We start from the raw sequence: 16,776 nt of genomic DNA, 5'->3' as shown, positions 1-16,776 counted from the left end.
TGAATTACAGTAAACCATTTCAATATAAATTCATTAGCAGTTACAAATAATTATGAAAGTATTTCCAATGATATTCTTCTACAAAAGAGTATTATGAACAAATTGTACGTTCTATTTTTTATTTTAGCAATTTGGAAAGTAAAATAAGTATTTTAAAAAATTTATTCAAATTTATATTTCATCTTTTAATGTTAAAATCAAAGATGTTTAAAATTAATCAAATTGTAAATAAATGTAATAGAAAATATAATGAACTTACATAAAAACTGTATCAAGCGTAATGACGTCGGGTGATTCATGTTATCTTTATATTTACGTAAAGAATTATAAGTAACTTTTTTAATTTTAAAAAGGAAAGTATACTTCAATGTGTTAGAATGTAGATTACTCCGACAGTATGTTGTCGATTACGAGGGGGGAATTCGTAAAGAATTCCTTTATTAAGACTTAATGAGAATTTATAGTTATTATAAAAAAATATTTTTTTATAACTTAAATTAATTTATTTTATCAATTTTTAAAACAGTTAAATGAGAATTTTCCAAATTTTTAAAATAATAAAAATATATTAATTGTAAGTTAAAAAAAATTATTTTTATTCTAATTTTCTCTCAAATTTAAGTTTCCTCACATAGTATACGCTTCATACCTTACCAACATCCCTTTTAAAGGTGGTCCAAAACCTGAACTTTCACCGTTGAGAATTTCAAGCTAGGCTTCCTGTGCGAGTGGTCTAGTGCCTCCTAACTCACTAAATACATGGTTAAGTATAGGATAGTTGAACTCAAGGAACCTGTAATTTTAAGAATGATTTCTTGCTCATCTAGACTAAGATTGAAATGAACATAAATCTTACAGTATACTCTATAATTTCACACTATTAAAAGGAGCAAATATCCAACATATACTTTTCTCATTGTTGAGGAATGAGTTTATCAATACAATGATTTTTATGTTTCTAGGTATCAATCAGCTGAGATCAAAAAGTGAGAAACAAGGTTGATTCCACAGGGTTCGTGCCCTTCCACATGAATCTCCGCATGTGCCTCTATAATTACTGTGTCCTGTTCAAATTTATGTAAATAAATCAATTTCTAGAAGGAACTATAAATACAGTGATGCTGCAAAGACAATATCCCTTTTGATCTTGGATACAGCTTCTTCAAACTTCTCCTCAAGTTGAGTTTCCCCAATTGACTTTGCTGCTTCTATTAACTGCTGAAGAACCTCCTCTAGTCGTCTAATTGCTCTAATCAAGCTACCTTCAAAGACTTGTGTGATTTCCATGATCTCATAGAACTTTGAACCTTTCGCCCAAGCATACACAGCCTCCATAATATCAGGCCTAAACGACTTAACAAAGCTCTCAACATCAATTTGCACCTGATTTTTTTTGTGTTGATAAAAATGTCAAAGAAAAAAGAACTCGTTAAAGCATTATACCACTAAAAAAATGAATACACTTTAAAAAGCAACAAGACAGCAAACAGATATGGTGAAAGGTTACGAGTTGGGCAAGATCTACAGTGTTCAAGGAAAAGCACCGTCTATTGGACACCAAGTACAGCAAAACGGATTATATATAATAAACTTGCTAATACATGAGAAAGAAAACTAAATACCTAACTCAAAATTAAGTGCATCAAAGATGAAAGCACCGTCTATTGAGCAGTTAGATGCCAAATATGTAATGAATTGATATTCTGCCATTACCTTGCACTCTAGCTGAAGTTGGGCAACTCTCCGAGCTGTGTCTTGTAGTTGCACAAAAAGCAGATCAAGTTCTTCTCGAGGTTTGGCAGCATCATGAATTTTTTCTTGCCAGACAAAACAAGAAAGGAGAGAAACCATCTCCTCCACCTTTATGTCCTTCAAGACACCATTGAACATTAGTTCAGTTAGGGTCAATTCATCTGCACTACTAATTTCACAAGCAACCTTCCCTTTCAACTCCACCACATTGTCATTTGTAGCATATCTGCAATGAAAACCTCACGTGAATATCATTCCTATCAACAAGTGTCAATCAAAAGGGGCTGTTGAAATTATGATAGAACGAAGCATATATAAAATCCATAAAGAATTTGCTAATCCACAAATTGGTTATTAATAGTTGGCTCCGCAAGATTAAGATTCTACCACCAAACACATGGAAACTTTTGATATAAAGATGATTTGGTCTCTCTAAATTAATGATATTAAAGCAAAAGAAAGTAATTACAAGAGCAGAAAAAAGAAAGTAAGGGATGACAAAAAAGAAAAGGATCAAGAGGTATAATGAGGTATAATGTTGTATTTGCATAAAAAAACATTATAACGTTTCAAGATAGAAGATATAAGATTCCAAAATGACAAAAAAGAACAGGATCAAAAGGTATTATGTTGTGTTTGCGCAAAAAAACATCATAATGTGCCAGGTATAGACTTTCTGGCATAAAACAGCTCAGGAGGAAAACAAACAGCTATCCATGTCCACGCTTGAAGGTCTTGCAGCAAAAAGTAATAATAATAGCAAGGGTTGGCAGAATAACAGAAGTACTTGATAAGTTTCATTACCCTAGCCTCCTAAGAACTCTCTTTCTTGCCTTAAGTTCGTCCTTGAAGGCTAAAGCAGTTGAAGATCTTAATGTTTTCTTAATGGCTTTTATCTTTGTGGATAGTTCTAGCTTCCTCTGTAGAACTTTTAATTTCTGCTTTATAAGTGGTGATTTTGCAATTTCATGCTTTTCAAATAGGCTCTCCAAGGCCTCTATTCTGCGAGATGCTTTTCTGTACGAGCTGCTCTGAATCTGATAGCAAAAAGAATCAAAATAAGGATAAATTAATCAAGAAAGATTCAAGAGGAAGATACAGAAGAAATTAATTGATGAGCACTACACCTTCATGTCTTCTTCAGGATCTAGAAGTGGCAATCCTTTGTCACCAAATCTAGAAAGTGTTTCCAACACTTTCTTCAGCGTGTTTTCTCGAGCTTCCAAGGGTAAAAGATCCTTTGGTATGTATAGACGCAGACTGCTTATTGTATTGATCTGTTAACAGTAAAACAACATAATTTACTAATCATAAGTAAACTTAAAAGGCCTACAACATTTTAACAATGGTTAGTTATTCAACCATAACTAAACCATACAACAGATTTGGAAATATCATATGTTGAAATGCAATCTGAATAAAGTCAAAATTTGGAGTAACAACCATGCAGCATTGTTTAACTGTTTAAGAGACTTTACCTGAGAGAGAGGAACTGAAACCACTAAAGGTTCTCCAAGTTCTTTCAGAGGGACAATCTTAACCGATTTTTTTCCAAGTTTATCTTTCTTCACCACACATCTTGTAAGAACATCAACATTGTAAGATGCATCTTCTGGTTTTACGCTTGCATCATCTGAAATTGTTTTGACTTTTATGATAAACGGACTAAAATTTTAATATACAAGACTATATATAAATCAACATAAGCCATTATGAATTCTCACCTTCAAAAATACTCTTAACCCTTTCAAAATTAATGACCAAGCCCCAAGTCAAGTGGTCATCAACAAAAATGGGGCAAAGATCCTCATCACTTGAAGTGCGTTCAAGAGAAACAAGCCTCCCAGGCTGTAGAAAAGGTAAACAGTGCCTTGGAGAGAGCACAATGTCACGAACCTCCTTATTCAAACTTCTATGCTGCTCCAGCAGATTGAAATAATCTGTTAAACTACTTTCTTCTTCAATTACAATCGATTCCCTCTCTTCTTCAAGAGCCTTTATTTGTGTCTGTACATAAAACACAAGAAAGAAAGAAAGATCATTCTTTTATGGATATAATTTCCAAATCATCAATAAAAGGAAAGTTTATTATTTTTTTTTCAAGAACCAACTGAAAATAGAGGCACATCAATTGTTTTATTTTTTATGTAACTAGTATGCTTCTTTACACAACAATGCCTTGGACTTTAAGCATGGACAAAGCAAGTTCAACTAAAAACCTTTAACTAAAACTGTTATAGACATCCTAATAGACTAATAGCTTAATTCTAACAGGTCTAAAGTGGGAAAAGAAGTATACAACTCAGATTGTTGCCACAGACCCTAAATCTTTAAGCTGAGAAGCTTATTTGTTTTTGTTGTATAGCTCCCCCTTTTGACAAGGGCTCTTGGAGAACAATGTAGCACATCACACCCTGGGATGCAGAACATTGCATAATGTAAACCCAATGGGCTGATTTCTGTTAGTTTCGGGAGTGAATTAGTGACTGCTATTTACTGCTTCAGAATGGGAGACAGACATTAAAATTATTGGAGAAGGGAGGGGTCAACTGCTGAAATATTCCCTTTTCAAGTCAGAGAAAGGATTTACTTTATTGGGGAGGAGGAGGGGGAATTTTCATCTATTTTCAGTCTGAAACAAATTAACCAATCTTGACTTTCGATGAGCACCAGAAATGTTTTATTAAACCCACAATTGTACAGAATACCATATGGATAAGAGGTAGCCCAAAATATTATAAAGATATAAAAATGATGTTCATAACCTCATCAAACTATAGATTACACACACACACAAAACACTCATATTTTGCAGCTTTCATAAATTTAAACAAACCTCAAGATCAGGAATGGCACGATCAGCTTGGAACTGATAAAAAGAATTACGGAGCATGTTTTCAGGATCACCATCTTCACACCGCATTTGGTTCAAAATCATGTTGTAGCTTAAATGAAAGGCACTGAAATGCAAGGTAAATGTAAGAGACAACAGTTTATTTATGCAAGCTACAATATGAAAAATAGAAAATACATTTCTTTTGGTGGATGACTATCATCATAATATCATATTATTGAAAGCTAACCAAGCATAAGACAGCCATTATATCATCATGCATTAGATTTTGAACAGTCTTCACCATGGCATCATATATTATGTCACAAATTACATCACCATCACAGTCACTCATGTATGATTTTCCAATTCCTGATAAAACCTACAGTAAACTTGAGATTGAGTTACTAAACAAGTTCAGTCACACTAAGCTGTCACAGATAAGTAAATCTTGGCATCTGCAATAGAGTGTGAGATGTATAGCAATATTTCCATCAATAAATTTTAAAAAATAGTTAGGTTTACTCTTTTTCACTCATAATTTAATATTGCTCTCTCATACTTGTGTAGTTTATAATAAATTTTAGCTAATAGTTGGAAGTGTTTTAAAAAATGTGTGTTAAGAGTGTGTTGTTAGGATTCCTCTTTATTTTTAAACGTTTTCTCATTAAGACTATGTAAATCACTAACAAAATGAATGAGCCAACCATTACCTGGCAGCATGTTGTATGATATGAAAATCTTTAAAATTAAATTAAACCAACATTTTACCTGTTTAAACTATCAGCTGCCCCCTTAACCATATTTTTAGCAGTAGAAGGCTCCATCTTCTCGTCAACCATGAGGATACATATTCCACGTTCATCAATCCCCCGTCGACCAGCACGACCACTCATTTGTATATATTCTCCACTGGATATCCACCTAAATTTGTCCCCATCAAATTTCCGGACATTTGTAAAAACAACAGTTTTTGCAGGCATGTTCAAACCAATGCTGAAGGTCTCTGTGGCAAACAAACACTAAAGAAAAATATTTCAGCTCTTGGAAAAGTGTAACTTTAATAAAACAGGGAGTTTTTACTGTATCAATATTAACAGAGAAGATGATATGAAAATATATTTGCTACTAAAATACAATAGTAATCTTAGAAGAATCAAAAGTTGAGAACAAAACAATTGAGCAAAAATGAGAAAAAGGAAACCCTGAATAGTATAATGAGATTTTAAAGCAACAATAATTTGTAGTGGTTTGTTTTAAACCACAAACTTTTTTGGGTTTGGTTTTGGAGCAATAATCAATTTAAAAGGCTTTTCCTTGACTATAATATTTATCTTCTATGCTCAATCATTCATATAAGGATCTATTCAAGCTCATAGTGTTTCTTGGAATTTTCATCTTCATTAGAATGTGAAGAATGGATGAGGAAGTAAAGATTTCTGAAGGCACATTTTGTTGGTAAACACTGGGTGCATCCTTTCCCCACAGAGCAATTCCTCAGGTTAGTTTTCCAGATTTTGACAGGAACAAGAAAATTACGAATTTATGATAGAGTGTGCCTATACAATTATCAGGTTTATTTGGCTGGGAAGGAATTCCTGTATTTTCAATGATAGAATTTTGTTCACTGCCTTTCTTTGGCACTCTGCTGATTGTTGTATCAAGGGAATTTTTATAAGTATGCAAGGAAAAGAAATTGACAAAATTTGTGGAAATTTGGAGTCATTTGGGCTTGATGATTATTTGTTTCTCACTTTATCTGTATAGGAGGATATCTTATTTTCCCAAAGATGTAATTATTTCTCCTTTTTAACAATATTTTCTTCCAAAAAGAAATCAAAGCAAGGATATAACATATAGTAGCATGTGATGCTTGCTAACCGATTGCTACAATTGCTATTTGCTACTAGCTAACCTACTATTGTTAAATCCCTTCACCAGCAAGAAGTTCATGTTGATAATGTAATATTTTATCGTTTAGACAATAGGAAGTACAATTTGAGGTAAATAATTTATCCTTTTAATTAAGGTGTGAGCATCCAGTTATATCACCGATTCGCATTTTACACGGATGAAGAAAGTATTTTATGTCATCATTTCTTCCACAAACCTTGATTAGCCCTTCTTGAAATAAGATCTCAATCACTTCCTTTAAAATTGGGAGTAAACCAGAGTGATGTACTCCTATTCCACGCTTCAGCAAGGGCAGCATGTTTGAAACCTGAAAAATGAAAGAAAAAATCAACAAAAAATAAAAGATACCTAAAATGTGACAAACAGCATCATGCTCAACTAGAATGAAATTATTGTATTTCTAGACAATAACTCAAAAAGAAATAGCATAAAGAAAGGACAAGCTTAAACCTCAAGCGAGTTTTGGGAGGATTCTAGGGCAGCAATGATTTGCTAGAGGCTTTCCTCAACTATAAAATCTATATAATTCCCCCCATAAACAATTCCCAATGTCCTCAATCAAATTGGAATTTTCATTCCCCTGGCAATAGAGGAAGATCCGAAGATGAGTTTTGAACCACAACAGCAGCAAAGGTTATGCAGTAGAGACTAGGTAAAGTTCCCAAATAACCAAGCTGATAAATACTATGGAAATTGAGTTTGGTTTCAACTCTCCCCAATTGAGAAGGACCTTTAATCAATATTCAATTAGAACCTCTACTTAATTTTGTCAAACAATTTGAGAAATGAGAAGCACTAAACTAATAAATCTACATAAGCAATGGTAATGTGCCCCAAAGGGGGTAAACACCACAGTTAAGGAAATATCTTGCCTGGGGCAGCTTCTTATCATCATCTGAAAGCATATCCATAGCACTCCAAAATATCTTTTCTATATTGTCCTTCTCGTCATCCCCATTAAGATCCATTTTTGCCATCTACAGAAACCAAAAAGGATATCAGTGATATAGTATACACGAGAAAATGGAAAGAAAATGAACAGATACTTCTAACAATGAATACCAAATTGGACTTTACCTGCATTGCAAGAAATTCACACTCCCTTTTGCTAAAGCTGAACAGTATCACAGGATCATATTGACGCTGAATGATCATTTTCACCATCTTGAATATGTCACTTTCTTCACCAACTCTGCCCATCACCAAACCTTTTTGCCACTTGCCATTTTCTTTTTTCTTATCACCATCACCGGCAGGAACAAGAGCATTCAAAGCTTTCTGAAAGCTTTCTTCACGAAACTTTCCTTTTTCATCCACAACCAAATATAGACCATTACCTCCAGCAGGAAAAATATAATGCTGAAGGGGAGTTGGCCGGTAATCAGTATAAACAATATGACAAGGCTGTTGGTGCACCTGCAAGTAACCTAAAGCATTAGATAACCATTTATCACCCCATTCCCCAATTAAAGAACAAATTCAATATAATAATAAAGATTATACCACCTTTGCAACCCAATCAGCAAATTCCTTTGCATTCGGGACGGTGGCAGACAGGAAGACAAAACGGGAATTCTTGGGCGACAAAACAATGCTCTCTTCCCAAACCACACCTCTCTCACGATCTCGCATGTAATGCACCTCATCAAAAATAATCCAAGCCACCTCCCTGGTTATCTCAGACCCCTTGTACTGCATGCTACGCCAGATTTCCGTAGTCATGACCTGAAACAAATATATTCCAATCATGACTTATGAGACAAAAGGCAACACGATATTAAGAAGCTAAATATGAAAGTAAAAAAGAGCAGCATACCTACCAAGCAAGAAGCATTGGGATCAATGGTGACGTCTCCCGTCATCAAACCAACATCGGAGAATTCTTCCTTGAATTCTCTATATTTCTGGTTGCTAAGTGCCTTGATAGGGGAAGTGTATATAACGCGCTGGCCATTGCGGAGGGACATAGCAATCGCATATAACGCCACCACGGTTTTCCCAGCAGACGTGTGTGCAGACACCTAAGTTAAGTAACAAAAACCACTGAGAAAGCCAATCATCCACATAATTATTATTATCTTTTAAAGAACTTTATGTTTCATTATAATTTGAATTAACGGTTAAAAACAGAGAAAGAGAGAAGATACCGACCATGACGGATTCACCGTTTTCAAGGCAAACAATGGCTTGGGACTGAAAAGGGTCGAGCGGAAAAGGGAACTTCTTAGCAGGTTCAGTGTGAGCGTGAGGTGATGAAGAAGGAGGGTGGGCGTAACCATCTGGATATGAGACGTGATGCACACAATCATGCACTATTTGCGAATTTGAAGTCGATGGCTCTTCCGGCGACTTCCTCTTCAGCGAATGCGAGTGTGACCCCATACCTTAATTGTTCAGTTATTACGCCTTCTACTTATCAACGAAAATAATATTAATGTAAGTATAAGAATAATACGAATCAGACACTCTCTTCTCTTTTCTTCTCTTGCGCATACCATAAACCCTAACACAACAACGTGAAGCGAGGAAACGAAGGAAGTAGCAATATTACACTATAAATGAATAACTATAACTACACAGTCCACACAACAGCGTCACAGGGATAAGGAATGCTACGCGCCGCCGCAGAAGAGAACAACGTTCAATGGAACTAATTTTGATATTACAGTGATGAGAGTTACATAATACCTTCCTCGCGTATGTTGTCTACTCCACCAGTGCAAGCAAGACGCACAAACACGGGTTACGCTTTGCCCGCAATCTCAAATTTAGGGCTCCTTTTTAAATTTTCAAAAAGTTATTTTCTTCAAAAGATTTTAGATAATGTATTTTCTTTTCGTTTAGTTATAATCGTAAAATATAATTTTGATTCTGAAAATTTGTTATAATTTTAGTTTTTTTATTGTTTTAAGTTACTCGAAATAATAATAAATATTTTTTATTTTAAATGTAAACACTACAAAAGTTAAAGGTGACTTTTTAAAGTTAAAAAATAGTGAAATTTTAAACAAATGAGATTTTAATTTTGTGAAAAGGAATGCTTTCTAACAATTTTAGAACTTTATGTGCATCATATGTTTTAATCATTTAAAATATGTGTTAGGTAACTTTTATATTCTCAATATTATATATTTCTCTAATATTTTTTATTTTATTTTAGTAGAGACATTAATTAATATTTACCTTATGTAAATACAGTAAATAATATTAAAATATATTTTACTTTGATAATTTGTGATTATTATTTATAATTCATTTAGTGATAATGCCGCGATAAGAATAAATATGATAGGAGGGGGATGCAAACATTCTAAATATTTATCTTAGGTGATAAGTAATGCTTGTAAGGTAATTTAACAAATAATAACATAGAGTACATCATATATTTTATATAAATTACATAATTAAGGGGGTGACGGAAACTAGATTCCTTATAATTGAATTTTCAGGTATAGAAAATCCTTGCTATACAAGAAAAAACTTATATGTTGAATAATAAAATTGAATGCTACTTAAATTTTTTTTAGAACCTTGAATTTTAATTATGTGAATTTGTAATTGCTTTTAAACTAAAAAAAAAAACTCGAACTTAACAATAGAGTAAGTAGTAATCGAGGTGATTATAGAGACAAGTTAGGGTAAAAAAAATTGTCTATAACCTCCTTATGGCTTATAGTTTTTATTTCTTGTTTTATAACTTATCTTGTATTGATCAGCAAATGTCAACTTTATAATTTCAATTTCAAGTATCCCATATATTTATTAAAATCATGTTCCAGTCGCAACCAAACTTGTATAACCTTGGCACATGGTAAATCTCAGCCATGTTTTTTCTTGGTTAAGGTGTCACTATGTTATGCATTTTATAATAGAGATTGTTGGTAGTTTGGCTTCTTATGCCGTATTTTTCTTCGTTCACTTCTTGAATCAATGATAATCTATCATTTATCAAAACAATAAAGCCCGAGTGAGGTTTATTTTCTATATGGCCACATGTCCTCCTCTATCCATGTGCATGCTTGGGCCTTCAATGTATAAAATAAAGTTTAAGAAACTACTAAAATAATGATTCTGCAAAATTGATCTATCCAAAGCTAGCCTAGAGGAAATGAACAAAGGTTCTACTATTAATAGGACTAACAATATAATTACTTTAATCAGCATTGTCAATAATCATGATCATTTCTGTATGAAAAGCTCCATCCTCATCACCAGCCACCACCTTTCCTTTCCATCTTATTTTATCTGTTATTTCTTTTACTTTAAGAATTGCATCTCCATGATCTCTTATAATTACAGCTCCTTTGGGACGAAGAATTCGATGCATCTCCACAAGAATATCAGTAATGTCACACCTGCACGAGACATTATTATATATTAATATATCATAAATAGCTATTTTTTATTTCCTAGGTCAGAGCTTAGAGATATTGTTTGAACCATAAATACAAGTTTATGAGCATTTGTAATAATAGTAAAATTGCCCGAATAATCTATGCTGGTATGTTTAAGCTTACTTGTCCATATACATACTGAATACACCACTAGCATGTATCAAGTCATAAGTTCGTGGGTATGTTGAAAAGGGCTCACACCTGCAAGCAAAACAATGTTTTTCCTTCATTATTTACAAGCTCAAAAGTACACACTCAGATACCCAGAAAAAGTACACGCATGAAGATAAAAACGAATAACCAGTCAAGACGTCCAAAATAAGAGAAACTACATGTCTCAAAGGACAATGCAACAATTTTAGATTGAAGAAAATGGGGGAAATGAGAAAAGAACAGAGCAAAAAAGCAGATTATAGTGAAATATTTTACACTAAACAGTAAATGAGTAAACACATCTTGAAATCCTTATAACAAACCAAATCAGTATACAATAGATATTTTAAAACAGAAAGTGAAAACAAAAAAAAAAAACCTGAGAAGATTCTTCAGAGATTAAAAAGGAGAAAGTAAAGATGACAAGCTGCGCATACCAATCCATGTAAGTTCCTATAAGACCCCGTTCATAGATAATGCCAAGATTGTTGCTTTTTGCATCAAAGGGAACAACATTCATAACCCAAACTGGAAATTTCACCATTGCAGCCGCAAATCCACCAAAGCCAGCATTCATATCCATAACATTTCGATATTTACCAGAAGAGAGGGATTTAAGCATCATCCCATATTTGGATACTCTCCTTTTCCACGTTTGATTATCTTCAATATAACTTTTGAGTGCGACACCATCAGTATTTTCGTTTCTAACCCTCGGTGGAGCAGTGTTCAACCTCAGAGGCCATTTCTCAAGAACTCCACCAGATATTTCATGGACACCTTTCACCTCTGGAAGAGGAAAAATGCATGCAGTCATTTTGGTATACCTGTTGAATAGTTCATATCTATCAAGTATCAATACAATAATCTGGAATAAACATACTATGAGAAAATTTGTCAACAGAAACCATAGCAAAACAGAAAATTCAAAGTTCTGGCTTAAATTCCGGACAACGAGAGTGTGGATACAAGTATTGGGTACAGTATGCTACACAAATATGGATTTTTTTAAAATATTAAGATAAGGGTATAGCAATATATTTTAACAAAAATATATTTGTATCTATGTATACAATGTGAATGCCTATGATAACCCTGATAAAATCCTAGTAAAATAGTAATTTGCCTATAGTGTTGTCTTAACAATGGTAATTTTGAACAGAAGAAACTTACCATCCAGCATCAGGGTCAGATGAGTTGCAAAAATTGGGGGATCTCCGAGTCTTCAGCTTTTGTATACATTTGATATGATTTATGGGTTTTTGCCAGACAGCAATCTGTTCTCTCTCAGCAACTTTTTCCCAACACAGTTGCATAGCAAGCTCTTCTAGAATGTTCTGCTCCTTTTCCAACACCTGAGGTTCTATTTTCCACGATTTGTAGTTTACCCTCCAATTTATGGGTGGCCCAGACAGTACCCAAAATCCACCAGGACGCAAAATCCGATCAATTTCTCTTAGGTATAGTCCATCTATCAAATATATATTAGCATCGTAAGTCAAAACCAAGTTCTAGATATTTTTCTAATGCATACATATAGTATCAGAGATTAAAGTAGTACCGTAAGAAGTCCATTTCACAAGGCATCTAGAGCAATGAACCATGTCAAATGATCTTGAAGGGAATGTTAGCCTATGAATGCTTAGTACTCCAAGCATCGCTGCAAGTCCCCTTTCTAAAGCAAACTGTACTTGAGCATCGTGTTCGTCACTCGGCGCAATTGACATTGTCAAGATATCATAGTCCAATAGAGAAGCTCCAAAGCTTGCAACCTACAATCATGCAGTTAGCCAAAGTTTGTGACTAATGGGTCATAATTAGTAGAACTAAACAGCTTCAACACCATGAATGGACAATCAAATAAAAGGAAAAAGTGCCTTTTCTTTCCCTAGTAATCATTAAAAAAACAGTCTAAAAATCTACAAGATAAGAAAACATATGAATAAGTAACCAACTTCACTTTTCACTATCATAACATGCCAAAAGAGAGAGGACAAAATAAAGATAAGGCATTGAAGCACTTTAAAGGAAGAGATCAAAAAGCATAATTAAGCTAAGCTTACCCCACAACCAACATCAAGAACTGTTCTAATAGCCCCAGATTCCAAAGGCACAGGAAGAAGACGGTTTAGAGCACCTACATAACCCTTGATTCCTTCGGGAAACGAAGTGCCACCTCCAGGAAACACAAAACGGTCACCTTCCAACTTGACCCAGTTCTGTGACTTCTTATACTCCACAAGCTTAGGAAAAGGCACGTTAAAAAACCATGCACTCTCCTTGCTCTTAGGCCATGGAAACGGGCTTTGGTAGCCCACGGGGCTTGGAATGAGGCACCTCAGCTTCTCAGTGCTTTGAGGGCAGTGACGCTCATTTCGGAATTGTTTTGCTTTGCGGAAGCGTTTTTGCCTTTTGGGGTGTTGACATGGACAGTAATTGGTGTAGTTACTTGGGCAGAAATCAAAGTGAGATTTTTGCAAGTGTTGATGGAGTTCATGTGAAGGTGAAGATGAAGGTGAGGTGAAGAAGGTGGAAACAATGGTGTAGAAGAGAGAAAAAAGGAATAGGGAGGTGATGATTTTGAGACAGGGTGTAGTCATCAACTTTGAGGATAGAATGAGATGATGCGGAGACATGTTTCTGGTTGGTGTTGACTTCTCACAACTTGCTTCTAAGCTGCGTTATGTTATCTATCTATCTATCTACCTAGGACTGCAGCTTAATATTTAAGGTTAATAGAACAGTACAATATCAACCTCTATTTGTGTTGTGTTGTGTTGTGTTGCGTGAGGGTAGAATCTTAATTTTCAATATTCAGAATGGAGAAAGCACCACAGCAGGATTCACGCAATGGGAAGCGCTGTGTGATAAACAAAATAAAAAGAGAAAGGAATCGTTGGTGTCGATTGATATGGCGTTAGTCGTCAATGGATATTATTATGGCATGTGAATTGTGAAATTATTAAATATACCAAATGAGGCAATTTAATTGATTGTACTGAGCCATCTGACCTATGCCTGTATAGCAGTTTTTATGCATTAAATAATTTTTTTAGTATCTTACAAAAATTAAAATGTTATTGTAAAAATACTATTACTGTCTTTTAACGGCTATATTAGATGAATTTTCATTTTTAAATATTTTTTCTGAACTTTAAAAGTATACATTTAAAAAATTTATGTCTTAAATATATTAATGATACGTTCATTGTTTGTACCAAATCTTTCTCTAATTTATTAAGTTAGAGTGAATAAGACATGACTTAAGATGGATGAAACCTTTTTATTTGCTTTATATTTTTATTATTATTAAAATTATAAAACTTCTTTACGCAAGTTTATTATATATTGTCAAGTAGTAGGTTGATTATCACGACAAGGAAAGGATGTATAATTGGTCAACCATATGGGATGCAAATGTCAACTATTCAAGGAGTGCAAAAGTTTAATCTACAGACAACTTTTATGATATATATATTTGAGTATTTATTTTTACAAAAGTTAATTAATTATAATTTACTTTTTTCGTGACACATTTTTCATAAAAATTTATGAGTTAAAATAAATATTCTTTTCTTTTTGATTGGTTATCTAACAAATGAGATATTTAATTTCTTTAAATACCTTGATTAGCTTTATTTATCAATAGTAAATACAATGAAATATTTAAAAATTACCATTAAAACAATACTTAACTGGTTAAATTAAATAAAAAATATTTATTTTTTTCTTAAAAACTTTTAAATTTATATATCATACATCTCACATGTATTTATGAACTAATACAATATATGAAATTTTTTTGATTTACTTATTATTTTAAAAAAATATTAATAATACACTCTTTAACACTTTTATGTATTAGTTAAAATTTATTAAAATTTATAAAAATAACGTAAATTTTACTTTTTCTCTTTTTCACTTATATTTTTGTAATTTTTAATAAACTTTAACTAATTAGAAGTGTGTTCTTACCACTCTTAAAAAGATAATTAATATTTTGTACGCACATAATTTTTTAGTTTTTAAATAATTATAAATATTATTAAAAAAATATTATAAGAAAAATTTTATAAACTATTGTATTTTCTAATAATATATTAAAAAATTTTTTTCTTCAAATTCAATTAAAAATGTAAATATTTTGTTCTGAACGTAAAACTGTAAATGAAAAAAGGGCATATATAAAATAAAATTATGGTGTAATTATTTTAAAAGACTTGAATTTTAACACACTTAAAAATTAAGAATGAATTCATTGAATTGTGCTGTTCTTGATTTTGATATAACATCATTCTCTAATTTAATAAGTTAGAGTGAACAAGACACGAGTTAAGACAGACGTAACTTTTTATTTACTCTATATATTTTTAAAAACTATTTAATTTCATTTTATTAAAAATATGTTTTTTTTGGTTTTTATTTCTATATTGTCACGTGGTGGTAGAGTTTGATTATCACATTGAGCCAAGGGCATAATTGGCCAGACAAATGGAACGCAAAATGCCAATGTGGAAACTTGATTCAGGAATTAGTACGAAAGACTTGTATAAACTTTTTAAACTTAAACTTTCCTCACAGTAAAAAGGAAATATAAATTTTATTTTCGAATTTAAACTTTTAATTAATATAAAAAGAAAATAAAAAATTAAGTTTCAATTTTAATTTTGATTAAAATAAAAAAATGAATTTATATTTATATTTTAAATTTTGGTTAAAATAAAAGAAAATTTTAAATTTAAATTTAAAGCATTTTTTAACATGCAAGCAAAACAAAGATGAATAACGCACGCATTTTCTGTAAATATTTTTTTATAAAGACTTATATTTATATTGAGGATTTTTAATGAAATAAAAAATTGTTAAATGGTGTGTAAATTAGTTTCAAATTTAAATAATTTAATTTTCATACTTTTACATTTATTTCTAATAAATTGTGTTATTTAAAAACAGATATAATTACCATTAATTTTATTATAATAGAATTATAACTAGATGAGTGAATAATTAAATAGTGTTTTAATTAATTGAATGACCTGTTTACTTGATAAAAATGATTGAGATGGGGCATTGGAAAATGAGTCTGCAACGTCACAGAAGTTGTCCACTTGCCCCCTCGTAACTGAATGGTCTTTGCCACTAAGCACATTGTTGACAGTACATTAAATATTACCTATGAACCAATAATATAGCAAAGTTAATTAATTAACCATATTCGATAATGGTCCAAGATATTTCTGTACCTTGCTGGCCGTGGAATGTAAAGTAAAACGAAACGGCCGAAACGAAAAAGGAAAAGCACATTACGCGGCTGAAAGGAGTTGTTAACCATTAAAGGAATAGCATAACTTTGTTTTATCAAAAAGCAAAAAGTAACCCATGATACAATTTTTGACCACTCCACACTCTAAAGGGACTTTATATGTTACGTATGTATGTGCAGTCACGCTCAAATTGAAGCTTGGCCAATCAAGACTTGCCTAAAGAGAATTGATTATTTACTTGGTATAATTCTTTTTATGCATATGACATTCGTTATCTAATTTAATAGCAAAAAAATATAGAAAGTACTTTTCTTAATGAGGAAAACATGACTCGTTAATTTTTTGGTCAGTAAAAAAAACTTTTTAAATTGATCTGTTTTCATAAAGAGAATTCAGATTGACTTTGTTGCTAATTTGCATAATAACAAGGATAGAGTTATATAAAAAGGTCAATGGCGCATGATGG

The 16,776-nt window shown here is 32.4% G+C and overlaps 2 protein-coding genes across 5 annotated transcripts; both read right to left on the bottom strand.

Annotated features, from left to right (window-relative positions):
- Positions 1 to 798: 798 nt before the first annotated feature.
- LOC113860710 (DExH-box ATP-dependent RNA helicase DExH9) lies at positions 799 to 9,302 on the bottom strand. Of its 3 annotated transcripts, none has more exons than XM_027493205.1 (15): positions 9,188 to 9,294; positions 8,651 to 8,908; positions 8,320 to 8,520; positions 8,006 to 8,224; positions 7,577 to 7,915; positions 7,372 to 7,476; positions 6,696 to 6,806; positions 5,357 to 5,607; positions 4,589 to 4,712; positions 3,477 to 3,759; positions 3,231 to 3,385; positions 2,880 to 3,029; positions 2,557 to 2,789; positions 1,714 to 1,978; positions 799 to 1,383 (listed from the first exon to the last, which is right to left on the bottom strand). In XM_027493205.1, exons 2-15 carry the CDS (start codon positions 8,879 to 8,881, stop codon positions 1,105 to 1,107), a joined length of 2,946 nt encoding a protein of 981 aa, XP_027349006.1. In that variant the 5' UTR covers positions 8,882 to 8,908; positions 9,188 to 9,294; the 3' UTR covers positions 799 to 1,104. The 3 variants fall into 3 exon arrangements, with proteins under 3 accessions (XP_027349006.1, XP_027349007.1, XP_027349008.1); XM_027493206.1 differs by having other exon boundaries at positions 890 to 1,383; positions 8,651 to 8,905; positions 9,188 to 9,302; XM_027493207.1 differs by having other exon boundaries at positions 1,206 to 1,345.
- A 1,039-nt stretch (positions 9,303 to 10,341) lies between these two features.
- On the bottom strand, positions 10,342 to 13,807 carry LOC113862752 (probable methyltransferase PMT19). 2 transcript variants are annotated; one of them, XM_027495925.1, is made up of 6 exons: positions 13,110 to 13,807; positions 12,608 to 12,818; positions 12,220 to 12,517; positions 11,484 to 11,873; positions 11,017 to 11,094; positions 10,342 to 10,854 (listed from the first exon to the last, which is right to left on the bottom strand). In XM_027495925.1, the coding sequence occupies exons 1-6, from the start codon at positions 13,680 to 13,682 to the stop codon at positions 10,653 to 10,655; spliced, it is 1,752 nt and encodes a 583-aa protein (XP_027351726.1). In that variant the 5' UTR covers positions 13,683 to 13,807; the 3' UTR covers positions 10,342 to 10,652. The 2 variants fall into 2 exon arrangements, 1 of the variants encoding a protein (XP_027351726.1); XR_003504481.1 differs by having other exon boundaries at positions 10,795 to 10,854; positions 11,426 to 11,873.
- Positions 13,808 to 16,776: the final 2,969 nt, after the last annotated feature.

Source organism: Abrus precatorius, unplaced genomic scaffold, assembly GCF_003935025.1.
Source record: "Abrus precatorius isolate BTA unplaced genomic scaffold, Abrus_2018 Scaffold3, whole genome shotgun sequence".
NCBI lineage: Eukaryota > Viridiplantae > Streptophyta > Magnoliopsida > Fabales > Fabaceae > Abrus > Abrus precatorius.
The sequence above is the reverse complement of the archived record's forward strand: the minus strand, read 5'-3'. Positions and strand labels throughout refer to the sequence as shown.

What these genes read in the sequence shown, in the direction of transcription:
- LOC113860710 (XM_027493206.1), bottom strand. Translation starts at nt 8,881, where the DNA reads ATGGGGTCACACTCGCATTCGCTGAAGAGGAAGTCGCCGGAAGAGCCA. An exon ending in AAAACGGTGAATCCGTCATG is followed by an intron (nt 8,521 to 8,650) that starts GTCGGTATCTTC and finishes TACTTAACTTAG; the next exon opens with GTGTCTGCACACACGTCTGC. An exon ending in GTGAATTTCTTGCAATGCAG is followed by an intron (nt 7,477 to 7,576) that starts GTAAAGTCCAAT and finishes TGGTTTCTGTAG; the next exon opens with ATGGCAAAAATGGATCTTAA.
- LOC113862752 (XM_027495925.1), bottom strand. Translation starts at nt 13,682, where the DNA reads ATGTCTCCGCATCATCTCATTCTATCCTCAAAGTTGATGACTACACCC. An exon ending in TTCTTGATGTTGGTTGTGGG is followed by an intron (nt 12,819 to 13,109) that starts GTAAGCTTAGCT and finishes GCATGATTGTAG; the next exon opens with GTTGCAAGCTTTGGAGCTTC. An exon ending in ATAGGAACTTACATGGATTG is followed by an intron (nt 11,095 to 11,483) that starts GTATGCGCAGCT and finishes TTTTGCTTGCAG; the next exon opens with GTGTGAGCCCTTTTCAACAT.